This window comes from Drosophila pseudoobscura, chromosome 2, assembly GCF_009870125.1.
Source record: "Drosophila pseudoobscura strain MV-25-SWS-2005 chromosome 2, UCI_Dpse_MV25, whole genome shotgun sequence".
NCBI classification, from domain to species: Eukaryota; Metazoa; Arthropoda; class Insecta; order Diptera; family Drosophilidae; genus Drosophila; species Drosophila pseudoobscura.
In genome coordinates, this window is record NC_046679.1 from 28799732 (window position 1) to 28825482 (window position 25751).

General features: G+C 46.1%; 10 protein-coding genes across 13 annotated transcripts; 4 read left to right on the forward strand and 6 right to left on the reverse strand.

The window, feature by feature from the left end:
- Positions 1–258: 258 nt before the first annotated feature.
- LOC4803095 (histone-lysine N-methyltransferase Su(var)3-9) lies at positions 259–5808 on the reverse strand. 2 transcript variants are annotated; one of them, XM_003736855.3, is made up of 5 exons: positions 5607–5762; positions 4813–4987; positions 1824–2060; positions 882–1755; positions 259–815 (listed from the first exon to the last, which is right to left on the reverse strand). In XM_003736855.3, the coding sequence occupies exons 1-5, from the start codon at positions 5670–5672 to the stop codon at positions 746–748; spliced, it is 1422 nt and encodes a 473-aa protein (XP_003736903.1). In that variant the 5' UTR covers positions 5673–5762; the 3' UTR covers positions 259–745. The 2 variants fall into 2 exon arrangements, with proteins under 2 accessions (XP_003736903.1, XP_001359893.3); XM_001359856.5 differs by lacking the exons at positions 259–815; positions 882–1755; positions 1824–2060 and adding an exon at positions 2408–4126 and having other exon boundaries at positions 5607–5808.
- A 466-nt stretch (positions 5809–6274) lies between these two features.
- Positions 6275–8150, forward strand: Set (NAP domain-containing protein SET). The gene is made up of 4 exons (XM_001359857.5): positions 6275–6710; positions 7227–7416; positions 7483–7836; positions 7898–8150. Exons 1-4 carry the CDS (start codon positions 6465–6467, stop codon positions 7906–7908), a joined length of 801 nt encoding a protein of 266 aa, XP_001359894.2. The 5' UTR covers positions 6275–6464; the 3' UTR covers positions 7909–8150.
- Positions 8143–9961, reverse strand: LOC6897920 (T-complex protein 1 subunit zeta-like). The gene has a single exon (XM_002137986.4). It carries the CDS (start codon positions 9851–9853, stop codon positions 8255–8257), a length of 1599 nt encoding a protein of 532 aa, XP_002138022.2. The 5' UTR covers positions 9854–9961; the 3' UTR covers positions 8143–8254.
- Positions 9962–9984: 23 nt separating this feature from the next.
- ATPsynO (ATP synthase subunit O, mitochondrial) lies at positions 9985–11133 on the forward strand. Its single transcript, XM_001359858.5, has 3 exons — positions 9985–10137; positions 10361–10807; positions 10885–11133. Exons 1-3 carry the CDS (start codon positions 10108–10110, stop codon positions 11038–11040), a joined length of 633 nt encoding a protein of 210 aa, XP_001359895.3. The 5' UTR covers positions 9985–10107; the 3' UTR covers positions 11041–11133.
- Positions 11134–11150: 17 nt separating this feature from the next.
- Positions 11151–13338, reverse strand: LOC4803098 (uncharacterized). Its single transcript, XM_001359859.4, has one exon. It carries the CDS (start codon positions 13222–13224, stop codon positions 11245–11247), a length of 1980 nt encoding a protein of 659 aa, XP_001359896.3. The 5' UTR covers positions 13225–13338; the 3' UTR covers positions 11151–11244.
- Positions 13339–13364: 26 nt separating this feature from the next.
- Zip88E (Zinc/iron regulated transporter-related protein 88E) lies at positions 13365–15103 on the forward strand. Its single transcript, XM_001359860.5, has 5 exons — positions 13365–13734; positions 13814–14091; positions 14150–14336; positions 14482–14860; positions 14924–15103. The coding sequence occupies exons 1-5, from the start codon at positions 13486–13488 to the stop codon at positions 14932–14934; spliced, it is 1104 nt and encodes a 367-aa protein (XP_001359897.3). The 5' UTR covers positions 13365–13485; the 3' UTR covers positions 14935–15103.
- A 298-nt stretch (positions 15104–15401) lies between these two features.
- On the reverse strand, positions 15402–20347 carry Cp190 (centrosome-associated zinc finger protein CP190). Of its 3 annotated transcripts, none has more exons than XM_015182793.2 (5): positions 20238–20347; positions 19139–19658; positions 18013–19075; positions 16979–17940; positions 15402–16912 (listed from the first exon to the last, which is right to left on the reverse strand). In XM_015182793.2, exons 2-5 carry the CDS (start codon positions 19538–19540, stop codon positions 15836–15838), a joined length of 3504 nt encoding a protein of 1167 aa, XP_015038279.2. In that variant the 5' UTR covers positions 19541–19658; positions 20238–20347; the 3' UTR covers positions 15402–15835. The 3 variants fall into 3 exon arrangements, with proteins under 3 accessions (XP_015038279.2, XP_001359898.3, XP_033233850.1); XM_001359861.5 differs by having other exon boundaries at positions 20186–20347; XM_033377959.1 differs by having other exon boundaries at positions 19844–20347.
- Positions 20348–20445: 98 nt separating this feature from the next.
- Positions 20446–21636, forward strand: LOC4803101 (ribosome biogenesis protein TSR3 homolog). Its single transcript, XM_001359862.5, has one exon. It carries the CDS (start codon positions 20702–20704, stop codon positions 21500–21502), a length of 801 nt encoding a protein of 266 aa, XP_001359899.2. The 5' UTR covers positions 20446–20701; the 3' UTR covers positions 21503–21636.
- On the reverse strand, positions 21505–23260 carry MRG15 (MORF-related gene 15). Its single transcript, XM_001359863.4, has 4 exons — positions 23102–23260; positions 22929–23043; positions 22749–22864; positions 21505–22689 (listed from the first exon to the last, which is right to left on the reverse strand). The coding sequence occupies exons 1-4, from the start codon at positions 23148–23150 to the stop codon at positions 21686–21688; spliced, it is 1284 nt and encodes a 427-aa protein (XP_001359900.3). The 5' UTR covers positions 23151–23260; the 3' UTR covers positions 21505–21685.
- A 20-nt stretch (positions 23261–23280) lies between these two features.
- On the reverse strand, positions 23281–23770 carry l(3)neo43 (cytochrome c oxidase assembly protein COX16 homolog l(3)neo43). Its single transcript, XM_001359864.4, has 2 exons — positions 23603–23770; positions 23281–23545 (listed from the first exon to the last, which is right to left on the reverse strand). The coding sequence occupies exons 1-2, from the start codon at positions 23719–23721 to the stop codon at positions 23350–23352; spliced, it is 315 nt and encodes a 104-aa protein (XP_001359901.2). The 5' UTR covers positions 23722–23770; the 3' UTR covers positions 23281–23349.
- Between the last annotated feature and the right edge of the window lie 1981 nt (positions 23771–25751).

A 25751-nucleotide genomic window follows, 5' to 3' on the forward strand; every position in this document is an offset into this window, starting at 1 on the left:
TATCAATGTGTTATTGAACAACAAATCGTATTGTAACTATTTAAATTTAATTGAACTAAAAAACGTGGAAAAATAAATTGGTCTATAATGAAATATTCATCGAGTGTTTCCGATTGTACATATATTGAATGGAGAATTTCTCCGAATTGTTGCCTACTTTCCAGCGTTGGCGGGAAAGTCGCATCTTCCCAAATTAAGGGCGGCTTCCAAGAGAACCTCCATCACCCCTGTGCTATTTATGATTCAAAATCTCATTCATTTCCCATAATAAGAAGTCATTCTCATGGTTTTAATTGTAAAAAATGCAATACAATTTGTTATGTTTTGTTTATCTTTTGTTTCGTTTCATTTTCCTTTTTTTGTATTTAAATCATAAAAACAATTTTACGACGCGATCTGATTTTGCCTTTTGTTTTATATGTATATGGTATAACCTATTAGTTTTTGTTTGTTTTGTAATGCCTGATTCTGCTATGGATGCAAAACACTCGCAAGCGAAATTTGTGTTTTTTATGTACATACAACAAAATTCAATAAATTAAGTTATGTATGTAGTTTGCTTTGTTTGTTGTTTTTTGTTTGATCAAAGGACACATTGGCGTCGGCGGAAGGAGGGAGACCAAGGAGCAGGACATAAAATACGCTTTTGGGGGCTAATAAAGATGATGCTGCTACTGCACTGCTACGGCTTGGAGAACCAATCAGGATCGGAATCGGGCTGGGCTGGGGGGTCCTTATTCTATTTCTATTTCGGCTGACTGTCCAGAACGGGATTAATTGTCTTCCCTCCAAAGATCTGACCCCATCCAATCAAACTGCAAGCAGAGAATGTCATTAGATTAGTATGATTGGACGGGTGATGCTGGCTGTGTAGTACTTACCGCCAATGGTTCTCCACACGTCTGCTGAGGGCAATCTTCTCGCCCTTCTCGGTACACACCGGAGTTGTGAGCACAATCTTGGCCAAATCACCCTTGGTGGCCGAGATGCGGCCGCCAGTGCTGAGCGATCCAATGTTGACCAGCAGGATCTCGTTCTTCTGCAGCTTCTCGACACGCGCACCCTTCTTGTCGCCATCCGTACGTACGCCGAGCAGGCGACGCAACAGGTAGTATGAAATTTCCAGCTCCTGATAGATGTCCGGCAGCTGTCCGACGGCACCCAGCACCTGGCCCACCAAACGATCGGCACGACAGAGCGTGGGATCGATTTTGGTGCCCACACCGATCAGGCCACCAGGAACGGCATACTGCAGTTCGTTCTGTTCGGCAAACAGTGAAACGATCCGCGAGAATATGGGGCGGCAGGTAATGTTGCCATCGCTGTCCTTGGTCACGACACCGGGACGCACTTCGATCTCCTGGCCCACCTTCAGCACACCGCTCAGAATGGAGCCACCGGCGACGCCGCCCTTCAGGTCCTGCACCTCACAGCCCGGCTTGTTCACATCGAAGGAGCGGATGACAATCAGACGGGGCGGCGCATTAAAGTCTCGCTGCGGTACAGGAATCTTGTTCACAATATATTCACAGAGCACATCAATGTTGTATTTGAGCTGGGCCGAAATGGGTATAATCGGCGCGCCCTCGGCAACGGTGCCCTGGACAAACTTGGTGATCTCCTCGTACTGCTCCTTCGCCTGGCTCTCCTTGATCAGATCGATTTTGTTTTGCAATATTAAGATCTGTTTCAGTTTCATGATCTCAATGGCAGCCAAATGCTCAGAGGTTTGCGGTTGAGGGCAGGATTCATTGCCTGCAAGCACAAAAGGTTAGCTTAGCTAATGCCAGGAGATTGGAGATGTAGATTGGATAATCACTCACCAGCAATGAGAAGCAGTGCGGCATCCATTACAGCGGCACCGTTCAACATGGTGGCCATAAGAATGTCGTGACCGGGGCAATCCACAAAGCTCACATGCCGCACCAGTCTGAAATTGCCAGAGCAGGCGGGTCGCGTGCAGGGCAAGCTGTCATCCTTGCTCGAGGCATCCGAAACAAAGCTGGCCGGGCGCGGGCACTTGGGATTGTCGCACTTGTAGATTTTGGCATTGGCATAACCTGGAAAACATATCGAAACAAGAATGCACACAAATGAAAACCTTTAAGCTCTTAATAAACCACCGAGCATCCATAGCCACCACTATATAACGTGCCATAATCTTTACAAATTGTATCTTATTTATTTGTATAATTCTGTTTATTTTTAATTGATAATGTGATATTTGGACAGTAATAAATAGTCATATATCCTACATAAATAGTGATTTCAAATGCAATGTCAAATTGATAATAACAATAATAGAGTGCATGACAAATGATGAGCAGAAGCTGTTGTCCATATCTTAAACTTAACCGTGGGACAAAAATATTCCGAAAAACGATTGCATATTGCATATTGTGTAATACAAATTTAATATATAAAAAAAAACAAATAAAACCAATCGCTGGCGTTGTACATTTAACTTAAAATAGGACCTTCCGGCAATTGGCCGCCCCACACCGACACTGGACACGCGCAGCCGTCGATAGATTCTCATATGGCACCTCCTCGTTGTCCGCCCGAATGTAGTCAAAGCTGAGCTCCTCCCCCGCCTTAATCGGGCGAATGGTAAAGAAGACCAGATGTGGCAGGGCCGTATTTAAGTGCTCGATCCAGCATGGGAACACGGCCAGATTGGGATCACACGAATGATTGATAAAATGCGATATATTGCCAAAGTTGGCCGCGTCCACCGTATACTCGCTATCCCGCGATGTATTGTAGTCCAGATCAAACAGATAGGTACGCCCATTATCGTCATAGGCCTTGCCACGCTCATTAGCCTCCTCGCACGTAATGATCTCGCCGATATATTCGCAGACAAACACTCCCTTCTTCAATGGCTGCGGTGTGCGGACACCCCAACCACTGCCATTGCTGGTTTTAAAGAGCACAAGCGGATGCTTTCGTCCATTCTGTACCACACGATTCGTGCAACTCTCGTCGCAGGAGCATCGACTGTTGCACTCATAGATGGCACTGCCCGGCCGGAGCCGCAAACGTCCCGTGGTACGATCGTAGGCAAAGATTTCACCAGCCATTCTTCCACAACACATGGAGGAGGCGGTGCATTGTTCTCCGCTCTGGTGGCGGCACATACAACCCACAAGTCCAGCTTGCGGCTTGGGTACCCCTTCTCCAATTATGTTCTTTTGTATGTACTTGAAGCCGCTGTCAATCGTGTCCAGATCCCAATTGTTCTCCACTCGTATGGGCGGCGACGGGAGCTCGACTCGATTCATTCGGTGCTCAAACAGCAATAAATCAATCAGCTGCTTGCGCCGTGCAAAGTGAGACCGCCTGACCTGCATGCGGTGCAGGGCCCGCGCACCGATTCGCTCGGGTTCCCGCTGGCTGCGGCTGGCAGCGGCACGGTATTGCGCTAGCAGTATAAAATCGATCTGCAACTCGAGCGGATCATAGGCATCAATCTCTGCAATGCTAATAGTCTTAAGATCTTCCGTCTGCGGTATGTCCGACAACTGCGTATCCAGTTCACCCGTGATCTGGGCTATATAATGCTGATGCAGCTGTAGATGACGCTCAACAAATTTTTCCATTTCGGCACAATCGGATAGATTTACGTACGATTCCCATGTGTTCGCGCTGACATCGTATCCCAGCCATTTCACAAAGAAAACGGGCTGAAACTGGACCACCTCCACGCTCTCGATTTTCTCCACAATGTACTCGCCCTTGGGTCGCCTCTTCACAGTCGTTCCATCGTTTTTCCTGCTCCTTTTGGCTGCTGGAGTGGGTATCTGGACACAGTTGCTACGTCGTCGCTTAAGAACATTCGGTTTCAGGACCAGCTGTGATGATTGATCGCTATCATCGCAGCCGAGGATGCTGCCATAGCCGCTGCTGTTGCTGGGACTTAATGAGTTTAGGCTGGTGCTGCGAAGACGCGGACGAGCTGTTTCCATGGATGGGGCTAGCACTGAAGCGGGGGCAAGGGGTGTCATTGCCCTGGCCTTTCGCCGCTCGGCGAGAATCCGTAGCAGCTTTTGCTGCTGGATATCGTATTTGTGTCGCTGGTGTTTGGATTTCAAAAGTAGCTTGATTTTCTTTTCGCTTAAGCGTTCTGCAAATGACAATTGTTTTGGACATGTTTTTTTTTTTTGTGGGTCGCGCGGCGTGTGGTGTCGCGCGTCGTTGGGCAAACGAAAAAACGGGAAAAGAAGAAAAAGATTTGCAATTAATTAAATTGCTGGATTATCAGTCAATCAATCATAATAAACAATCAATCATTGCAAGAGGTCTAAGCATACAGGAATAGAGAGATAGATTCCTAACAAAAAGACGCAACTGCCTTTTTGTACAACTTTCTTTTCAACTCTTTCTATCTACACAAAGGCGACGACACACCTTGGAAGGGGCACAGCGTGCTAATCCAGCAATTTAAATATACAAATTACACAATTAAAAAAGGAGAACAATCATTTACAGAACGCTTTTTGACCATTTATAAATCGATGCAAACCAGCGACATTTCAAAACTAATTTAAGGAGCAGGCTATAACTCGCAGGCAGCAGCAGCATTTGGCGGCTACCTACGCGGGTGTGCCGTCGTCACAGTGTACTTAAGAGGCTAAAGATCGCTTCGGAAATGCTTGAGTCGATCCAACCACACAGGGGAGGAGATCAGAGCCCAAATGCTTAAGCCATTTACATTGATACATGAGGGTTAGGTCTAATTTAGTTTAAGTTATTGCTTTACAAGTATAGAGTAGTATATCATCACCACATGTTGCATATCCCTCCACTCACCGAGCTTAATTGTAATGTTGCGCTCCAATTCGTTTTTAAAGCGGACCGTCTGCACGCCGGATATGGCTTTGACTACGGTGGACTTTCCGTGTGCTACATGTCCGATTGTGCCGATGTTGATGGTCGCCTGGCGCGAGATCACCTCGGGCGACAGAGGTGTAAGGTTGCTGACTTCCTGCAAGAGGCATAGGGTAGACACAAAACAATGATCAATGAATGGAGTTGCGTACTGTGGGGGATGTTCTTATCGTGTTTTACCACCCCCTCTATACGCTAAACTTATCGTAGTATACGCACGAGAATGTGTAATGTGTGTGTGTGTATGGGAAAGCCGTAGATTTTGAGGTTAGAATGCCATTTGTATTGCATCAGATAGACTGGTGGCAACAAATGTGCCGCTCAATTTCCACAAAACCATTCACAAGATGCGACCACATTTCAGGCATATGACAACGCTAGATGCCCTGCACGAAAAAACCCCTGAAAATCGGCATAAGCCCAGAAACTAACGCCACGTGCTGCATTTTTCGTGTCTACGCTCACCCCCCGTGGGTGTGAGAAACAACAAAATGTTGTGAGCAACACAGATACTAGCTTAAATGCTTTAAGTTAAATTGTTGTGGCTGCTTTAAGAAATTATTTTTTTTCCATACAAAGATATCTGGGCGCGTCCTTCTGACTCCGCACCCCGCCGTTTTCAGTGGAAGCGGCACAAAAATGACGACGCGTACACTTTCACACGGGCAAAAAGAAGACGAGATGTCGCGAGTAGATTGCCATTTTCGTATGCTTACCAAATTCCTAAGGTCCTGCTTTTGCAAATTCCGATTCACATTGACTTGAGCTTCAGCCGTGGCCATGTTTTTAATGTTTTTAAAAACGATTTATATATAAAATTATAAAATTAATCTCCAGCTCCTTCACCTCGGCATCAAATATTCTCTGCGCGTGTTGTAAAGGGCGGAAAACACGAATGTAGTTTGCTAGTGTTACAAATCGAGGACGAATGCTTTTATTCGATAGGTGGATAGTTGATCCGATGGTTCCGGCCCGCGATATATATAGACATTGCAATTTTTCAAATTATTTCGAAAACGAAATGCTCCTTGTTGCTCCAAGAATTGCTTTCCGTAATTATTGCGTCGGCTCGTTGTTTGTTTTTTTATGTAATGCCTTTTTCCCCCAGGCTCTCCACAAAATTGTACAAGTTATTTTTATTTTATTTTTCTGTGATATGTATCTCGATGGTCGAAGAAACCATCGATACATTTTTATATTTTATATATGAATATTTTAATATTCCACCGAAAATAATACAAAAAATTTAATCATTTTAGCGCGTGGTTTTTTTATGTTCAGGGCATCTACAAGAAGAATTTACAATCAGTAATATTATCCGCCATTTACTGCCAGCCGTTCCACTGTTAAAATAGAGGGGGCTGTAGCGCGCTTAGCTCGATTATTCATCGGTACATTTCTGAGGGTCGGTCACACTGGTTCTGCCGCAAACGAAAAAAATCCGCTCCTGCTCGTCGACTGTACCGCCGTTTTGCTGAAATTGTTTTACTTACTTGTAAAGTTACTTGTAATTGCACAAGTGTCACCCACCCACATACCCAGACTCACCCACACACAATAAAAAAACGAGCAGAATGTCGAGCGTGCCAAAGCGACCAAAGTTGGATGGAGCCGCCATCGATGGATCTGCCGGTACAAATGAGGAGGAGTCTGAGGCGTTGGAGTTAATCGATGCCTGCCAAAACGAGATTGATGCGCTAAACGAGAAGGCCAGCGAGGAGATCCTTAAGGTTGAGCAGAAATACAACAAACTCAGGAAGCCGTGCTATGAGAAAAGAAGCGAGCTCGTTAAGAGGGTACCAAACTTCTGGGTGACATCGGTAAGTCTATCTCGCATCTTTCCGGTCCCGGCCATGAGTTGCATGGTGTGCGTTTTCATGTTAGGAACCGACTTTCGTGCTCCAAGTGTTTAAAAAGTGGCGGCAAAGCTGATACAGCAGGATAGACAGAAAATTTAATGGTTTCTGCCCCCAAACACCCATAAGTTCCATGAAATTTGTCTCTATTCAGGCAATTTTTTTTCTTCATCTTTTGATGCCGCCGCCATCGCCGCACCGCTCTTTTTCTGCGCGAGCGTGTGAGTGTGTGTATCGATAGATGTGTCTGGCTGTCTGCTAGAAAAACAAGCTAATTTCACGTGCAGCTTGAGTTTAATAACTTGAGATAAAGCTGTTTCCGCATTAAAATGACTTCATTTTGCTTCCTTGTGTTGCAAATTATATAAAAATTGCGTACTTGCTGTGCAATGCGCCGGAAAGAGTGTCGACTATCGTTATCGATTGTGTGCTGTGCTGTGCCATGATAAGGTACGTAATTCAATTCTCTCCCCATTTCAGTTCATCAACCACCCACAAGTATCAGGCATCCTGGACGAAGAGGAGGAGGAATGTTTGCATGCCCTAAACAAGCTGGAGGTTGAGGAATTCGAAGATATCAAATCTGGCTATCGCATCAATTTCCATTTTGATGAGAACCCATACTTTGAAAATAAGGTGCTCACCAAAGAGTTCCATTTGAACTCAGCGGGTAAGATATGATCTCTCAAACTGCAAATGTAACGTGTTTAAATTTGTTCCTTAACCGCCTTAACAGCTGCTTCAGAGAACGGGTCGGACTGGCCAGCGTCGACTAGCACTCCTATTAACTGGAAGGAGGGCAAGAATCTGCTGAAACAGCTTCTGACGAAACCCTATGGCAACAAGAAGAAACGCAATTCCGAATACAAGACCTTCTTTGATTGGTTCTCGGATAACACCGATCCCGTCAACGATGAAATTGCAGAACTGATAAAGGATGATCTTTGGCCAAACCCACTGCAGTATTACCTAGTACCTGATATTGAAGTGGAGCCAGAAGACGAAGAAGATAACGACGACAACGAGGAGGAGACGTTCGAGGACGAAGACGGCGAGGATGGCGAGGGTGAGGACGACGACGAAGATGAAGGTTAGCATTAATCATCGTATGCAAGTAAAACAAATGTAAATTAAATAATCAATTTTTTCAGATGACAAGTAAACCCCCTTATTGTATGGATAAACAGAAAGCCCAAAGTTTTTTTTTCCCTCCCTCCCGCAGCCAATTTTACCATTATATTTGATTCTATGAGGAATTCGTAGAGCTACAGTCAACCCCACAATTAAAGTCAAAACCCAACCCTTTTTTATTTGAAGTAAAAAATCGAGCGCGTATTGGCAATGAAGAAAAATTAAAAGGAATTTTTAAATTACAAATAAAAAAACGACACGTGAATCTCTTAACAGAGTGGGCTTGAAGCATAGCTTTTATTTTTAAACCCAATAGGTTAGGTTTGTATTAAGTGAACATTAGTTGTATTAAGGATAAGATATATATTTTGGGAGTCCTAACCCTTGAGGCTGGTTAAACCAGCACGCATTACCTCGTCGACGAGCAGCAGATTGCCGGCTATGATTGAGCATGAGTTGATGATCTGTTTCTTGACAATGTAGTTGTCGTAGATGCCCATATCGGCGGGCTTCATGGGCTCACCGGTGGCCAAATCGAGCCCAGCTAGATCGGGGGTCAAGCGATCCTCGGTGACGAGCTTCACAATGGTGTCCTGAGCATCGTAGCCGCTGTTGATGGCCAGAGTTTTGGGTACCACCAGCAGGGCATCTGCAAAGGCCTGAACTGCCAGGCGGGCCTTGCCCTTGATGGTGTCCTTGTAGACCAACAGCTCGTTGTAGGCACGCACCTCGAAGGCGCCAGCTCCAGGGATCAGAGCCTTGTCGCGAATTGTATTGTTGATGGCGCGCAGCCCGTCGCGAATTGCATCCTTGATCTGGAGTATGGTGTGCTTGTTGGGGCCCTTGATCAGAATGGTGACCGAAAGCGGATGCTTGCAGTCCTCCACAAAGGTGTATTTGTTCTCGCCCAGAACATGCTCGTACACGACACCTGCATAGCCGAGATGCTCCTCCTGCAGATCCTCAAAGGTGTTCAAGGCGGTCCCGCCGCAGGCCAAAGCCAAACGCTCCATGTTGCGACGCTTGGCGCGACGCAGAGCTAGTATGCCCTCCTTGGCGAGGGCATCCAGGGAAAGGGGATCTATTCCCTTCTGGTTGATCAGCACGAAAGTCTTGCCTGTGCCGTCGCACAGCGAACGCTTCAGATCGATCACCTTCTTTACACGCTGATCGATAAAATCACGCTCAGCCCGGACGAAGGCCTCGCGCTCCTCGGCTGTCTTGTAGAAGAAGCCAGAATTGACTTCAGCCTTCTCGTACTCCAGCGAGACATTGGCCGTGAGTATGTAGCATTTTTCCAAACGTTTGGGCATCTCCGGATGGCGGCCACCATGATCCATGACCAGACCACGCACCAGCTGTGTGTCCGTGGCGGTCTTGTGCTGCATTTCCATCAGCTCGACCATGTGCAGATCAACGGGCTCCAGGGTCCCATTCGCAATGGTCAGTATGGCGTCCACACACACCTCAGTAAGTAGATCGGCCAGAACGGGATGCACCTTAGTCTTCAGACTGGTGTTGGCCACCTCCATCAGATTCTTCTTGTTGATTTCCACCGGAACTTTGCAATTCTCGAGTACCTCGAGCGTCTTTTCACGGGCCTTGTCAAAGCCAGCGGCCATGATGCGTGGATGCAAGCCCTCCGACAAGTATATGTCAGCCTGCTTAAGCAGCTCTCCAATTAGAATCACTGTAGTTGTGGTGCCATCCCCAGTGGAATCGTCCTGGGCGGTGCTGGCCCTGGCAATCATCGACGCAGTTGGATGCTGAATTTGCATCTCATGAAGCAGGACATTGCCGTCCTTGGTGATCTTAATGTCGCCGGCGCCAGAGACCAGCATTTTCACTGTTCCTTTCGGCCCTAGATTGGTACGCATCACATCCTGCAGACCCTTGGCGGCGCTTATGTTGATGGCCAGAGCCTGGGCGGCACGCGCAATCTCGGCCTTGGGATTCAATAAGCTAATCGAAGCCATTTTTTTTTACAATGAATACCTTTTATAAAGTGAAAACTGAGCTTGAAGTAAAATCGTGCGTGCGGCCTGATTTGACAAAAATTTGAACAGTATGACCATATGCCCGCCTAAACCGTTAGGTTAGCGTTAGTGCAACTATCGTTTTGCTATCGGCGCTGAGCAACCCTGGTACACGTATCGAAAGGTCTTCCAATCAGAGTAACCCTGTTGTCACAGCTGCGATTTTAGCTGAAAAATTCTTTGGACTAAAAACGATGGCCTCCATTAACAAATTGGCAATTGTGGTATGTTTTGGGCATATAATAAAATAAAAGAAGCTTTTCTCAGTGCCAGGCGATGGAATTAAAATGTCAGAGTGTGAAAAATACGCGATAAAAGGCCTGCCATCGAATCAATAATTATCTAACGCGTATTTGTTGGTTATGTAATTTGCAAAAATTAACCAATTCTCGGTCTTTTTAATACAATTCAGACAGCAATAATGAAGATTAATTGAAATTTCCGCAGAGCCGTGCACTAGCCACCGCCGCTGCTTCGACGAAGTCGGTGAAGCCTCCATTGCAGTTGTTCGGTCTGGAGGCTCGCTATGCCACCGCCTTGTACTCGGCTGCGACCAAATTGAACACGCTGGACCAGGTGGAGAAGGATCTGATCGCTTTGCAGACGTCTCTCAAGACCGATAAAAAGCTGCGCGAGAATGTGACCAGCCCGATCATTAACAGGAAGGTCATGGCCATTGCCCTGAGGGAGGCATCCGGCAAGCTTAACTTTGCCCCAGCTACGGCCAACATTTTGGGTCTGCTGGCCGACAACGGTCGCTTGAAGAAGCTCGATAACGTCATCACCGCCTTCAGGACCATCATGGCTGCCCACCGTGGTGAGGTTGTCTGCGAAGTGGTTTCTGCCAAGCCTCTGGACTCATCCCAGAGCAAGCAGTTGGAGGGCGCACTCAAGGTACTAGTCACCGTCCCCAGTCTCATATATCTGTCTGCTATGCTTCTATTTGACATGTCGATCATTTGCTCTTGCAGTCTTTCTTGAAGGACAACCAGTCGCTGAAGATCACCTCTCGTGTGGATCCTAGCATCATTGGTGGTTTGATCGTTTCCATCGGCGACAAGTACGTCGACATGAGCATTGCCACCAAAGTGAAGCTCTACACAGATGTCATGCAGACTCCTGCCTAGGCCTGTAAGGATTAGCTCTTGATTAAATGCCAACAACCGAAGCGTTTGGAATTCATGCGGAATTTGCGAATAAACCACTCTTCACCCCCCAAATATAGCAACAAAAGGCGTTTGCAATGTGCGCTTCAGCTTCCATAATTGTATTCTTGACTGGCACAGATTGTGTTAATTCCGTGTCGGTAAACTGTTTGGCGCGCACAAACATTATTTTGTACTTTTTCTGGTCGCCATCGTCTGTACGCTTTTGTCCTCTTTCGGATCCGGAGCTGCTGGGTCCGGAGCTGCTGGATCCGCAGCTGCTGAATTTCCACTGTCGGATGGCCCTTGCTGTAACTCCGCCATCTTGGCCTGGATGGTTTTCTGCAGTTCGCTTTGCTCTGCCAGCAAGCAGTACAGCTCCTTGATGCGTGCCGCCTGCAGTTCAAGGACCTTAGTGCTATTCGATGTAGCCGCTGTGTCGAACCAGTTGGCACCTTCTGGCAACTGTGACAGGGTTTCGCTTTTCCATTGACCGCAGTTATTGCCATTTTCATTTGTCATGCCACAGATGCATATGGGTGGACATTTGCTACAGCTTGGACCCTGGTCAAGCACTAGGACATCCGCGCAGTTCTCATCCTGCTCCTCACCTTGGCAATTGCCTTCCGAATCGTTGGTGGAAGCGCGGCATACTCTATAGTTGGGATGATCAAGGTCCTGGAAAGCGGCACGCTCGTTAGCATCCGTTAGATCCGACTGGAGCAATCGAATCTCACTAAGGGGCGACGGCTGGAAGGTTTCTGGACAGATATATTCGCTAGCATCGCAGCTCTCTTTTGGAGACCCTGCCATGAGAAGGACATTAACAATATTCGGTTTATTCTTCCCAGAACAAGTCTTTCCAGGACAAGTCTTCCCAGGACAAGGCTTTTCCTGTTCCTGTCCACTCTGCATACCCTGAATAATGAGGCTCATATCAACTTTACTGGCCTTGGCAGAGGGCCCCTTAGTTGGGTACACAATGCTATTAGTGGAGGCAATGGAGAATGGTATTTTGGCTCTGCATCCCCCTGTCGGAGGGGGTCGATTCGAGCAATTTGGTTGCGGTGCAGGTGGTTGGACCATTTGCGAGGCATACTGGACCCCTTGGTCCATCATGTTGCATGCCGGACAGCACTGGCCCATCGCTTTCTTGCTTTGCATATTAGAACCAGGCCCTGATCTGGAATTACTACGATTTTTACGCTTTTGCTGTCTCTGTGGCATTTGTTGTTTCGCACTTTTCTGTTGCGGTTGCTGCTGGGACAACATTCCTCTTTGCTGGCCGAGTGTATTATTTAAGTTGAGGTAAATGCTTTCTGCGGTGTCCTGCTCTTGTTGCTGCTGCTGAGTACATTTCTGTAATGGCGGCAGCCTTGTCATTTGTTGGCATTGATCTCTGGCGTTGCTCTCCATCATTTCCCTCTGTTTGCATTGGGCGCAGGCGCTGCACGTAGGACACCTTTGTGGACATGGTATACTCTGGGACATGCAAGATTCAGTGGCTCCTGCTTGACGCCCCATCGACTGATATTCGGGGCTTACCAATTCGGAACCTCGCCCCATTTGATTGCCCCCCTGATTGTTCAAAACTGGACAAGTACTACGCAAGCATTGCGTCTGCGAATAGCTGGCAAATTTTTGGCCACCTATGCCCTGTTGATTCATCATTCCGGATGGATAGAATGGGACTGGGTACGGACGTTTTGGGTTAGTGCCTCTATTTTTGGAGCATCGCCCTTGATCATCTCTACATCTGCGAGTATTCTCACTGCCAGATCGCTTTCTCTGGCAAAGTTCATGCTTAAATCCTTCCAGGTGGCTGAAACTCATGACCTCTTGATTCGCCATTTCCGATGCGCAGCTGGCGCTTGGGCTTGGCCTTGGACTATTAGGATTAGTGCCAAGATTTTCCGACCATCGCCGTTGATCATATGTACATCTGCGAGTATTCTCAGTGACTGATTGCGTCTTCTGGCAAAGTTCATCGTTAAATCCCTTCAAGTGGCTGACGCAGACACATGCCCATTTGCGATATGTAGCCACATCCAGATTGGACGAATTAAGATTTGCCAAATTCAACCATCTACGCGCCTCCACAATGGTGGTTGGAATGATGTAGTCTCCAATTGGCTTCTCACCACAGACGATACAGCGACGACCCATTTCAAATTTACAAAAACGGATAACAGTGGAATTTGGAATTTTATTTTACAGTATTTTCCATGCTGTGATTGGTATTTTTTTGTGGAATTTTGGACGGCGTTATCGTGTGCGTCCCAGCGTTGCATTCACCGATAAGTCCATCGGTTTTTGCAGCTGCGCCGCAGCTGTGTTTCTTTCTGTTTCGTTTAAAAATAGTAAATGCAACGAACTTTTGTGTGTACTGCTGTCCCAGTTTTGATGACTAAGCTTGCCAGCTGAATAATGAGTTTAGCAAATGGAACTATGGCTATGATTAGCCCCCCGAATAGCAATATGGATGCAACGAATCGCGGTACCTGGGAGAAGGTCCTGGCTATGCTGATACTTGGCCTAGGCAGCTTCCTGTCTGGTATGCTTCCTGCCATTATCTCAGAGCGCAACAGGAGACGATTCCCACTGACTACGTCGCTGCTGTTGTGCTTTGGCGCGGGAATTTTGCTGGCCACAGCACTAGTTCATATACTGCCTGAGGTGAGTGTTTGCGTTGGGTTGTGTTACCCGGAATGTAATTTGAATATCCATCCATCCTCCTTCTGGCTACACCCAACAGGTGCGCGAGCAAATGAATTCGAAATTCGCTGAGGTGGCCATGTGTGGAGGTTTCTTCATCATCTACTTCATTGACGAGTTTATACACTATTTCTTCGGCGAGGCCATCCAGCATACGCACAGTCACGGCCATGAACATGAACCTGAACCCTCACATGCACATGTCCAAACCGACCCAGACAGAGACCACAATGGATATGGCGCAATCAGTGAACGTGCGCCCTTGCTATCAGCACAGCAGCAGCCGACGTCGCATTCACATTCCCACCACAACGAAAAGTAAATCAATTGCATCCCCCTCTCGACCCTATTAATTGATTTTTTTTATATGCAATAGCCATGATCACGCCTCTTCTGGCTGTAATGATGCCAGGGTAGAGGATGCGAATGCCCGCATATGTCATACCAGCCACACGGAACCATGTGCCCAGTCCATGACGGGTACTCTCGGCCTCTTTGTTGCATTGTCTCTGCACTCGGCCATTGAGGGACTAGCGATTGGGGTACAAAACTCATCCACAAAGGTCTGTACATAGTCTGGTCTTGACATAGTTTTCAGGCCTCACAATAGACAGCCAGAGGCCGCAATCTTTAGCAAATATTAGAAGCTTCGCCAAGTTTAATCTAGTTAGATAAGCCTGCCCTCTTATGTTCTTTGTTTCTTTTTAGGTCTTATTTCTTCTTGGCGCTGTGGCTTGCCACAAATTCGTGATGGGCTTCTGCCTGGGCCTAGAGTTTCGCTCTAACCCTCAGACCAGTGTGCGCTCCCAATTCATTGGCATCTTGGTATTCGCTTTGGGTGCCGTCTGCGGCATTGCCCTGGGTATGCTTATCGTGGATGTGCCCGCCGAATGGTCTTCGAAAACTTTACCCATTGTTCAGGCTTTGGCCGGCGGCACGCTCTTCTACGTCACCGTCTGTGAAGTGATACCCCGCGAGAAGGCACGCTGGCATTCGCATCCGACGCGACGCTGGGCGGGATTTGCGCAATTTGCGACTGTTGTTGCCGGCTTTGCCACCATGTGCATTATAAACTTTTATCTTTCTGGTACGTATCGCTGTGTGGCTGCTGTCTATGGGCCGCTTCTAATCTCCGAAACCTCAATTTCAGATGAGGAATGAGAAGAATCTTTGTCGGCAGAAGGATGACGTTTGCGCTGTGTTTCTTTTCATTTTTAAGACATTAATTTAATTGGGCAGCTCATTGTTAATGTTTAGGAGAATTTTTTATAGATATGTACTGTAGGTTTGAAGAATCTTTGTTATAGAATAAAATGTATTTGTATCTGGATTGACGGCTTTTAGTTGCTGCAAAAGAAGCAAATCAAATCAATTAAATTTCACACATATTTTCTACATTTATATTTTTCCTTTTTTTTCTCCAAAGTATCTGTTTTGTTTGTGTATTTGTTTTTGTTTCTGCTATGATAAACCTTAAGATCCTAGGTTGGTAATCAAAAAAAATCGGTAATTTTTTCTGTTTTGTTTTGTTTTTTTCTTTTGTTTTCATACCTAAACAGTTATCGTTCATTGCAATAATAATCTGCAATTATAATCTTTATGTTTTAAACGAATTAAAACAACATCTATATGTAACTATATATCTCTATACGCGTGTGTGTGTATATATATATATATTTATGTATATATAAAAGGGTTTATCTAAAGGTAATTTATGTTGGGTTGATTGTTAAGAAAAATAATGATAAAATAGCAAAATGTGCGGGGATTTGTTGGTCTCTGGATCTCTGATTAATGCTGATTTTTAGATGGGTTTAAGGTCGGGCGGTAGGAAAGGGGATCAATATTTATAATTACGTGAGACTTTCAGATTAGATCTTATACATATCTTTGTGTATAGTTTTTTATGTATGGGTATGCTCTTCTCAGTCCTTATTTAACTAATTTAATTTACAATCGAAACCGAAAAATCTTCTGGACTTCAGATAGGCTTTCTGGCTACCCTTTGGCCTGACACGACAGTGTAGAAAAACGAAACTTAGAACATAAATAAATCTAGTAATTATAGTTCCGCCTTTGCCGCAGCACTAACCCCATTCTCATCCTCATCTTCATCATCATCGGCCCATTCGCTGATGAGACTCTTTACCTTATCCGCACTTGCCGCCTCCTCTACCTCAACGATTGCCGACGCCGACGTCTTATCTGTGGCGGCTCCTGCATCGCTGCTGCTGTTTGGCGTGTCGTCAACCTTTGCTTCCTTTGATGCAGCCTCCACTGCTACTGTCGTCTTCCCATCATTGTTATTTTCAGCTGTTGTCTCTGCTTCCGGCTCAATGATCTCCGCCTGGCTTGGCTGATCGGCAGGCAGTTGGGTTAGAGGCACCAGATCTGCATCCGTCTCGGTACTGTCTGTTGTGTCTACTGTGGTCGCTGCTGCTGCTTCTATCGCTTCCAGGGGAGTACTACTCTTGTCATCTTCGGGCGACTCTGCCTGGGCTATCAATTCATCCAGCAACTCCTTGCGCATATTGTCCGTCTCCAAATGTTCCTCTTCCTCCCCCACCACATGCTCATCAGTGTTGGCAGGTAAGGCTGTACTTGAATCGATTTCCGCATCTGGCGTGGCTACATCTGCTCCTGTCGCATCTTCTTTGATGAACTCCTGCTCCTCCTCATGCTCTCGCTTGATATTAATGTCTGTCTCTGTTTTCGTAGCAGCAGCAACAGCTGGTGCGGTGTCCTCCTCAGCCGTATCCGTGTCCACATCCATTCTTTCGTCCTGTCTAGTTGTTGTACTGGTGGCCGCGACTTCTATACCGACTTCTTCCTCGCAGCCACCGGCCGCAGCAGGCTGCTCTGCTGCACTATTGGTCTTTGATGACGTATCGTCGGTGCCCTTGTGCATCGATTTTAGAGCCAAATCAATATCGTCTTCCTCCTCCTCTTCAACGATATTGCTTTCCTCAGCCATGGGCTGGGTTTCCACTGTTTTCTCGGTCTGTTCTTTGCCGAGGACAGTCTCTGTGCTTCCAGGCTTTTCCATATCCATCATTTCATCCTCATTCTCGTCTTCGGTCCAATCGCCCGTTAACTCCTTTAGTTTTTCACTAATGTCATCGCGAGGTTTCTCTGGTTTCTGCAAAGAAAAATATTATTTAATGACACGATTCCTTTTTATATGAGAGATGGGGAAAAGACGTACCTCTTTGCTGTTCTGCTCCTCGGATTCAGCAATTAGATTCTCTGCCCATTCCAAATTGTCAATGGACTCTTTGCTCTCATCGGCCGCACTGGTGCCGGTCTCGCTCTTTTTGCCACTCTCCACTGAATCGGCAGCACCGAGTTCGCTGTAGATCTGACTGTCGTCGTACTCCTCTTCGGTGCCGGCCAGGGATTTGACATCGCCCTCTTGCTTTGCGTTTTCCGCCTCCGGCTCGCTGAGTACCATTACCACACCGCCGGCTGCGGCGCCTGCTTGTTGTTGATTCAGCTGCGAGAGAATCTCCTTTCGTTGCTCGTCTGTGAGCTCCACTTCATTGCCATCAGCTCCAACGAACTTCACCTCCTGCGGCTGCTCCAAATCCTCATGCTCCTCCTCCTCCACTTCTTGATCAGCGCTGACCCGCTGCGCTGCTATGGCACTGTGGGCAGGCAAACTGATGTTTGAGAGTATGCGAACCTTGCCCTCCGGCTCTTGCTCTTGCTCTTCCTCAGGTTCCTCTTCTTCGTCGTCCTGTGAGCCTTGATACTCCTCATCCGTCTCATCAATGATGCCATCCTCCAGGGCCTGGGTCTTGTGGTAGCCCTTCATGTGCTTGTACAGCTGCAGCTCTTGATCAAAGACCTTGTTGCAATAGATGCACTGTTGCTTGTTCTCGTCCGTGTGTGCCTCATTGATGTGACCCTCGAGGTCGGCTTTGGTCAAAAACGTTTGATCGCAGAGGGCACACTCGGCGAAAGTGTAGAGCTGCGATTTGATCTGGTGATCCGTGTACATGTGGAAATGCAACTCCCTGTTGTTGGCCGATCGCCAGCCGCAATGCTCGCACAGTGCCGGGTCGATGGTTTCCTTATGCGTGTTAATGAGATGCCGCCTGAAGCCCCTGTACGAAGGAATGCTAATGGGCCGTCCATTCACTCCACACCGTAGACACAGCCAGGGACCTGATGACAAATTGAAACGAATATTTATTAGCAAAATGTTTGGGTATTAAGATTAAACAACATTCTACGTACCGGTGGTATTCTCAGCTCCCTGTGCAATCAAAGTATGCATCGTCTTGCTGTCGATTCGACGCTTCTGGGCTGATGCCGCTGCCGTGGAGCTGGCTGTTGTCGCTGCTGCTGCCGCTGCTGATGTCTGGGCTGGGACGGACTGCGCTACTGCTGATGTCTTTTGCTGGGTCGTTGCCGTTGCCTTCTGCTGTGACGTTATCAACGGTGTGGATTTGTCCGTTTTGAAAGAAACATGCAGCTTCTTGTGCGGCGATGTGGGTCCCCCCGATGCCGATGAGGATTGAGTTGGCGCAGTGGCTGCTACTGCTGGCGAACCCCGCTTCACAGGTGAGGCTGCCTTCTCTGCGGGACTATTAGTTGGCGTATTGTTGGGCATAATCTTTAGCTTGATGTTCTTGTGGCCCTTGACGATATGCGGATACTGTCGCAAGACTTCGGCTATGATTTTGGTGTGATTCAGCTTGGCATTGGATGAATCCTTCACAATAATCGTCGGCGTCTGGCTGGGCGAGTCCTGTTTGAGGATGATGGTCGTTGTGCCATGCTCCAGCTGGGTCTGTGAGCCCTGCTGGGGAGTTGTCGGCTGGTTTTGCTTGGATGTGGATGGCTGCGGTGGCAAATCGTCGTCATCATCGTCTGCATGGACATCATCGTAGAGCATGCCGCCATCGTATTCAGGATCGTTGTCACCAAATTCGGCCGCAATTTGCTTACGCATCCGCTGTTGTTCGGCAAATTCTTTGACCTCCTCTAGGCTGGGCTTCTTCGAAGGCGGCGACAGGAGACTCGTCTGTGCCGGTCGCTTATTGTTGTTGTATCCCTTGCGCAGCTGCTCAAAGGGAGAGGTGGGCTCTTGTTTGTTGCTTGTCGTCGTCCGAATCATTGTGTTCCCTATGCTCGCACGCTGGAAATTTGGCCTCAATGTGGCTCCCGAGGCTGCCCCCACAACTGTGTTGCTGACAACGCGGCTCTGCTGGGTCGGTACTGTTACGCGCTGTTGGGGACTACCTGTATTAATGGCTGGTCCCACTGTCCGGCGTCGTATACCCTTCGGACTGGGAGGCTAAAAAAGAGGCAATAAAAATGAGTCTATGATTTGAAATATGATGAAACAATCAGCACTCACCCTCTGCTGGCGATTAACATTCTCCATGGTGCGACGATGTGCCTCCAATAGCTTCAGCAGCACTGTCATGTTCATCTCCTTGGCGGTGCGCAGCAGCTTGCCATACATTTTCAACTCAAACTCCAGGGTGCCCGTGTACATAAAGTTGACAATGGGCACCACAACATCCGCCTGGAACTCGTTGGGCATGATGAGGGCGTCGTCGACTATTTCGCACTGTTGCTCCAGAGCATTGAAATAGTCGGTGCAAGCGCTTAGAACCAGGCGATGCACTTTTAATTGTGAATTATCACGGAACTGCAGTGTTAGGTCGCAGTAGTCAGTTTTGTTAAAGAAATTCTGCAGCTTCTGCAGGAAGAAGACTCCCCAGTTGTCCACTTTGACCGATTTCACTTCTCCCATTATGGTGGCTGCGTTCTTCTCAACTTTGTTATCCTTGGCAAGTATTGTTGTTCTTCTTATTAAATGGAACGCGCGCGCCCTCCCCGTTTGTTGTTGCTCTAGCTGGCTGATGGCGCAACTGTACTCCGTACCAAGGGAAAGGAAATTTTATATTTAGGACACGCGTCCACGTTGATGCCAAAAACAGAATGAAAAGAAGCAACACAGAAACAATGATTAACTTTGTTTAGTTTGTTATGTTCACTTAGGATTAGTCTCGAAGTGCAGCTAAGGCGGGCGTCAATTGATTTTCAACAAACATACACTCTTTCAGTACTCTCTTTCGCTGGTGCTGCCGCCACGGCGCGCAATGCAACTCGGATATCGATAGATGGTATGTACGTGTGCCTATTTACGCTTCTGTGTGTGTGTGTAATGTGCGCGTCGCCAGGTTTTCTTTTAGCTTATTATTGCCGTTTCAACCTTAATTATTAATGAATGCCTACGCGCGTGGAAATATGTTTCAATTGTTTCGTTGATGCATTTATTTATTCTGATTTGGCGCCTCCCCTCCCCATTTCACACAACAAGCGAAGATTATAAGCACAAAAATTCTCTCTTGATCATGCTGGATCACAGGATACACACAATTTATCAAAACAATACCTTTGTTTTTTCAATTGATTTGATTTTGGTCATTTAAGTTCTTAATACATACATTAATTCGTATTGCACTCTTTTTTTGCCGGATAAATTCTAATTTTTTTCAGAGAGAACAACCGAAGCAGGCAGCCATGTTTCTTTTCCAACAGGGTTGAAAAGTGCACTTATCGATGTGTATACGATGAGTGCTTGGTCTGGTATTGAAGAGGTGACGCAAGTCCGTGGGGTGTATGCTCACAAAATGATATTGAATTCGGCCATATATGTCAGTTGTTTTCTAGTTTTTATTAATTATAATGCTTAATACCCTTATATGCTGTTTATTGATATCGAGTGCATAAATTATGTGGCTCTAGTTAATTGATTCGTTCATCTATGGACGAGTGACGTCACAGAGCTCAGAGTGTAGCTTCACCTGCGTCACCTTACACTTTACAATTTGGTAACGCTGCACCACGAGATGCAAACCAAGTGGTTTTTGTTTAAATAATAAACTAATAACAAACTAAACTGTACAGAATGACTGGCCGGAACAAGGGTAGAGGAAAACGTGGCGGTGGCCCCTACCGCAATGTCAAATCCAATCACAACTGTGAGCGCAGCTTTGCCCAGCAGGAAAATGAACTGGCCAAAAGCGATAGCGACAGTAACGACGACTCGGATTCGTCGGGTGGGGGTCCGGATGATCTCGGCCACCCACCGAACTTTTCCGTTGCCATGTGGGACCTCAATCACTGCGATCCAAAGAAATGCTCTGGCAGAAAACTGGCACGCTTGGGACTGATTTCGAATCTGCGCTTGGGGCAAAAGTTTCCCGGCCTCGTCCTGTCCCCCGTTGGCCAGTTGTGTGTGAGTCCGCTCGATCGTGAAATTGTGGCTGCTTCTGGTGTGGCCGTAATTGACTGCTCTTGGGCCAAACTGGATGAGACACCTTTCAGTCGCATGCGTAGCCCACATCCTCGTCTTTTGCCCTTTTTGGTGGCCGCCAATCCCATCAATTACGGGAAGCCCTGCAAGCTCAGCTGCGTCGAGGCTATAGCAGCAACACTATACATTTGCGGTTTCACGGAAGAGGCACGCTGGTTCATGGGAAAGTTTTCCTGGGGTCATGCCTTTCTGGAGCTAAATGACAAGCTCCTCAATGCGTATGCGGCCTGCACGGGCAGCGATGACATACTCAAGGTGCAAAACGAATATTTGGAAACGGAACAGAAGGAGCGAAACAAGCCCAGGGACCTGCGTGACTTCTATCCCACAAGTAGCAGTAGCAGTGCCAGCGAGAATGAAGAAGAAAAAGAGGAAATAAAAACCGAAAGCTAATCTTTACAAGGTTCTCTGATGTTTTATTATCAAAATACCATTAACTAATTACAAAACGTTGCGTGTGTTTTTTGTATGTTACAAACCAGCTGTGAAGAGCACTTCTCAAACTATTAAAAACTATTTGAATGAAATATTCATTTACAATTCTTCCTTCAAGTCAAAGAGAGTGGGACTACTAATTTACTGTGCATTGCGCACATACTCGGGGTCAACGTTTACAAAGTTATTCATGCTGAAATATACAGCGCTATTCTTCACCAGAAACTTGAGAAAATCCTGCAGGTGCACGATTAAGTTCTGCATGGCCTGCTGATCCAGCGCCGAGTATGTCAGCATAGAGCCCAGTCGCACGAAAAGGCGCAGCAAGTGAAAGGAACCATAGAGATCGGACAACGGTGTATCTGGATGCTTTTGCATCACATCTGCGTACTGTGTACGCTCAAATTTGTACAGTAGCTGGGAGCCCAGCATGACATTGAAGTACTCCACAATGCCTTCGAGTACATCGTTAATGGCCACCTCCTTGCTGGCACTGGTCGACTTGACAGACTTTTTGTGCGCCAAATACTGCTCGGCGATTTGCTGGATCGTCACCTTAGCGGGCAGCTCCAGCAGCTTGTGCTCGCGCACCACCGCATACCAGTCATCGGTCAGGTAGTGCTTCAGCTCATCAGGTATTTTGATTTTCACTTCCAACTTGTTGGTAAAGCTCTCTTCGCTTTCGACCCATGGTGCCGGTTCCGATGGCGGTGTGGGAGTCGTTGGTGTCGGAGTTGGTGCTGCTGGCGTTCCCTGCTTTTCGGCAGAAGTTGTGGTATCACTGCCGCTCAATGATGGACGTTGCTCGCTAATCCTTTTCTTTTTGGGTGGCACCACTGTGGCGCCGTCGTCCTCTGTGATCTCCCCTGTCGTTGCATCTTCTTTCTTTTCATTTGGAGTGCCGGGACGTGCCGACACTATTGCACTTTGTGTTGACTTGCGATTGGAACGACTAGTTGAGGTATTGGCATTGGTGCTATTAGGGGTCGTGCTGATGTTGTTTCCACTGTCCGATTTTGTCATCGGTCCCGTACTGGAAGTGGGTGTACTCACCACCGACGGTAGAGATGTATTTCCCTCCTTGGAGGGAGTCGAAGCTCGAGAATCGTTTCCCACTTGTTCAATTTTTTTTGCCTTGGCGCTTCCTTTAAAACAAATAATAAATCAGTCAGACCGACGACGACAAGCAGGGGGTTCGACTTACCCTTTTTGTTGTCCTTCTTCGACCGCTCGCCGCATAGTCGCGCCTGTTCCTTTTGTCGCTGTACATTGTCATCATTGTATTTGAGCACACGGCTTTCGGGCACCCATTCGTCCCAGCTGTAAGAGGATTGGATTGTTGGTAACTCTTTACAGATTCTATATATTGTTCGGAATTGCATACTTTTTGCTCCAGCCTGCATAGTGGATGTAGTATTGGACCGGCGTCGCGTCAGGTTTTGTTTTGAGCACTTTGGCTTCGTAAATGAGCGGGCCGTGGAAGCACAGCACGCGTTCTCCTGCAAGGCGCGAATATATTTAATCAAATGCATGGTTGGGTCACAGGTTCTAGCTTACCATCTGCAAATATAGAGGCTGCATCTGCTGCAGATCCCACGGTTTCCATTTTAGCGGGTTTTATTTACTTTTATTGTAAAAACAAGAAAAGGCTAGTGATGCGAGTTGTCAAAGATGGAGAATGGCATCGCCTACTATCGATTGGATCTGAACTCTATCGATGATTGATAGTCACATAGTTATATTTATTTATAAATATATATAACAAACAGTCTTTATTAAACGTGTGCTTATACACTATACAATAGTTAATGTTTGGCCGGCGATGACAGTCCCTCCTCTTCCCAGGGACGAGGACCTCGTTTGTTCTCCCATTCATCTATGTTCACGGCCCTTACTTTGTCGTACTCCGTTTCCAGCGTAACTTCTTGGCGTTTCTTCATGTTCACGCCGTACTTCTTCATCTCATCGGGTGTCACCGGCTGCTTCTTGGAGTACTGGTACCTGCAATAGTTCCACATCAATCAGTTGGCATTGCTTTTGAGCTTGACTGACTGTTACCTTAAATTGGAAAACTGCTGCAGTCCAAAAGAGCCGGCCACCATCATGATGAGGAAGGGCACACCATATTTAAACGATTTTCGTTTACTATAATATTTTAGTTTGTCACTGAACGACATTATTTGTATATTATATCACAATGCTTATCGATACTATCGATGAATAACGAGCTTAGCCCACTTAACCACTTCCATTTAAACAGGACTTGAGACGCGGAGAATATGTTTCTAACTTCTTCTTTTTGTAGATCCATGCATTCTCTTTCTCTACAATCAACATTTTCACGATATCTTTCACCTGAACTTCTTCAAGATTCATAATTTTTGTGGGGAGCGTTTTAATAGTCACTGGTCGACAATGGGTTAATCGTTCTCTGTTCGTGATCTGAAATCATATATCAAGGTTTTCATATTCGGTCTAATATTACTAGCTAGCTAGGATCCCCAGCTCTGAACACATATCCTATTAATAAATCGATTTCCTACAAAATTTTCAAATTTTTAGCACTCTCTTATATTGGGTTTTGTTTAAAATAAGGTTTAAGCGAAAAAGGACAAACAGATCGTAAAACGTAAGTTTATACGGCATGAAACGTAAGTATGAATGGAATGTTACGTCATTGTTGTGGGTCAACAGGGAATGGACATCTTTGTACCCTATTTCCTTTAATTAATATTAAAATACTGGTTTTCAAGCTGCCTTGAGACGTAATTAATAATGCCTTTTTCTTAGATTGAAGTGTTTTTTCCTATTTATAAATTTGATTAGTGTCCTGCATATGTATATGTATGTCTCTATGTATATACCTTTTCATGGACTCTGCAAGAAGACCATAAATTTCAATATTTCGTTGAAGTAGCATAGTCTGCATTCATTGAAGCCTTGGATGGAATGCAGGATGCTGCTCATTTCTCGATAAATGTAACAGATTTACAAATTTGTCCGTTTTTTAAATTAAAAACCCATGACTAGGACATTGTTTCATAGCAACCCTTTCTTATTAATAGCATGGGTTCATCTGCACAAAGCATTATTTCAATCACTTTCAAAAATCTGCAGCTGCTCCCGTCGATTAAAATAGCCCTGCCCTTGAAGCGGAAGCGAATTAAATGTATCGTACGCCTTGCCAAATTGCGAGCAGTTTCTATAGAACAATTGTTTTCCGGCGTACGCCGATGCTTATGCACTTACATTTACATATGTGTGGCCTGGCATATATGTAAGTTCAAGGTCGTATATCTCTTTAGTTCTCAAATAATTGACACTGACAATGTCGAAGAGCGCCAAAATGTTGTGTGTTCACATCGTACACGACATTTGATATGGCAAGCCAAACGGTCCGCTGGTTCACCTTGGCCGAGTCGGTCCCGGCCGGGCTGGGGGGCTAGGCAAGGCAAGTGGCTCATTGCAAAGATTTCCTTTTAGTACCAATAGCTATAGCTCTCAACCAGTTCGAGTTTTCAATTCATTCACAAGGAGCCGACGCGACACGCCGCCAATTGAGTCATCCACAGGCCCGCTCGAGACTGGGTTGGTCTCAAATCACACAGCTTTGAAGTCGTTACAAGATTATATTTCAGTTTCTGATGCACGCTACCTACCTGGCCTACACAACTCAGATCGAGCAATCTTCTCTCATGGCTTCAGCACAGTCGTCTATGCCCCGCTGTTTCCACTTTTCCAGGCAATTTTCACCAAATATGGTTGCGATTTTCCTAACAAGATTGTGCACTTGTTGTCTGACCCAAGCTCTCATACACGTACACGTACAATATATTTATTTATTTTTATTTGGTATATATTTTTTGGAATTATGAAAACTTTTGTTTTCCATAATACAGCCTCAGCCCCACAGCATCAGGTGGCCATGATTTCGTTTTTTCTTATTTAGCAAGTTGCTCACACGTTTTCAATTTTTAACAATGTTCTCGATGTTGTCTCAAGGGTCTTTCTCATGGATATTTATTTAGGATGATAACTATATATAATGATCTGTTTGCAAGACTTTTTTGTTTTGAATGAAAACAATTACGTCATTCGGTGGGTGTTGCTGGATTTAATTATAAATTTTTCAACAGTCTCAGTCTCAGTGCTGGCAAAAAAAAACAACATAATTTTCTCCAAGAGAAAATAAAAAAAAAGAATAAAT

Coding starts and splice junctions, on each gene's coding strand:
- LOC4803095 (XM_001359856.5), bottom strand. CDS start 5,672: ATGGCCACGGCTGAAGCTCAAGTCAATGTGAATCGGAATTTGCAAAAG. Junction 4,988..5,606: donor AGCAGGACCTTAGGAATTTG/GTAAGCATACGA, acceptor TGCCTCTTGCAG/GAAGTCAGCAACCTTACACC. Junction 4,127..4,812: donor CAACATTACAATTAAGCTCG/GTGAGTGGAGGG, acceptor TGTCATTTGCAG/AACGCTTAAGCGAAAAGAAA.
- Set (XM_001359857.5), top strand. CDS start 6,465: ATGTCGAGCGTGCCAAAGCGACCAAAGTTGGATGGAGCCGCCATCGAT. Junction 6,711..7,226: donor CAAACTTCTGGGTGACATCG/GTAAGTCTATCT, acceptor TCCCCATTTCAG/TTCATCAACCACCCACAAGT. Junction 7,417..7,482: donor GTTCCATTTGAACTCAGCGG/GTAAGATATGAT, acceptor CCGCCTTAACAG/CTGCTTCAGAGAACGGGTCG.
- LOC6897920 (XM_002137986.4), bottom strand. CDS start 9,853: ATGGCTTCGATTAGCTTATTGAATCCCAAGGCCGAGATTGCGCGTGCC.
- ATPsynO (XM_001359858.5), top strand. CDS start 10,108: ATGGCCTCCATTAACAAATTGGCAATTGTG. Junction 10,138..10,360: donor TTAACAAATTGGCAATTGTG/GTATGTTTTGGG, acceptor AAATTTCCGCAG/AGCCGTGCACTAGCCACCGC. Junction 10,808..10,884: donor AGTTGGAGGGCGCACTCAAG/GTACTAGTCACC, acceptor TTGCTCTTGCAG/TCTTTCTTGAAGGACAACCA.
- LOC4803098 (XM_001359859.4), bottom strand. CDS start 13,224: ATGGGTCGTCGCTGTATCGTCTGTGGTGAGAAGCCAATTGGAGACTAC.
- Zip88E (XM_001359860.5), top strand. CDS start 13,486: ATGAGTTTAGCAAATGGAACTATGGCTATGATTAGCCCCCCGAATAGC. Junction 13,735..13,813: donor TAGTTCATATACTGCCTGAG/GTGAGTGTTTGC, acceptor TACACCCAACAG/GTGCGCGAGCAAATGAATTC. Junction 14,092..14,149: donor CATTCCCACCACAACGAAAA/GTAAATCAATTG, acceptor TATATGCAATAG/CCATGATCACGCCTCTTCTG.
- Cp190 (XM_015182793.2), bottom strand. CDS start 19,540: ATGGGAGAAGTGAAATCGGTCAAAGTGGACAACTGGGGAGTCTTCTTC. Junction 19,076..19,138: donor ATGTTAATCGCCAGCAGAGG/GTGAGTGCTGAT, acceptor CCTCTTTTTTAG/CCTCCCAGTCCGAAGGGTAT. Junction 17,941..18,012: donor GGGAGCTGAGAATACCACCG/GTACGTAGAATG, acceptor ATTTGTCATCAG/GTCCCTGGCTGTGTCTACGG.
- LOC4803101 (XM_001359862.5), top strand. CDS start 20,702: ATGACTGGCCGGAACAAGGGTAGAGGAAAACGTGGCGGTGGCCCCTAC.
- MRG15 (XM_001359863.4), bottom strand. CDS start 23,150: ATGGAAACCGTGGGATCTGCAGCAGATGCAGCCTCTATATTTGCAGAT. Junction 22,865..22,928: donor TATGCAGGCTGGAGCAAAAA/GTATGCAATTCC, acceptor ATCCTCTTACAG/CTGGGACGAATGGGTGCCCG. Junction 22,690..22,748: donor GAAGAAGGACAACAAAAAGG/GTAAGTCGAACC, acceptor TTTGTTTTAAAG/GAAGCGCCAAGGCAAAAAAA.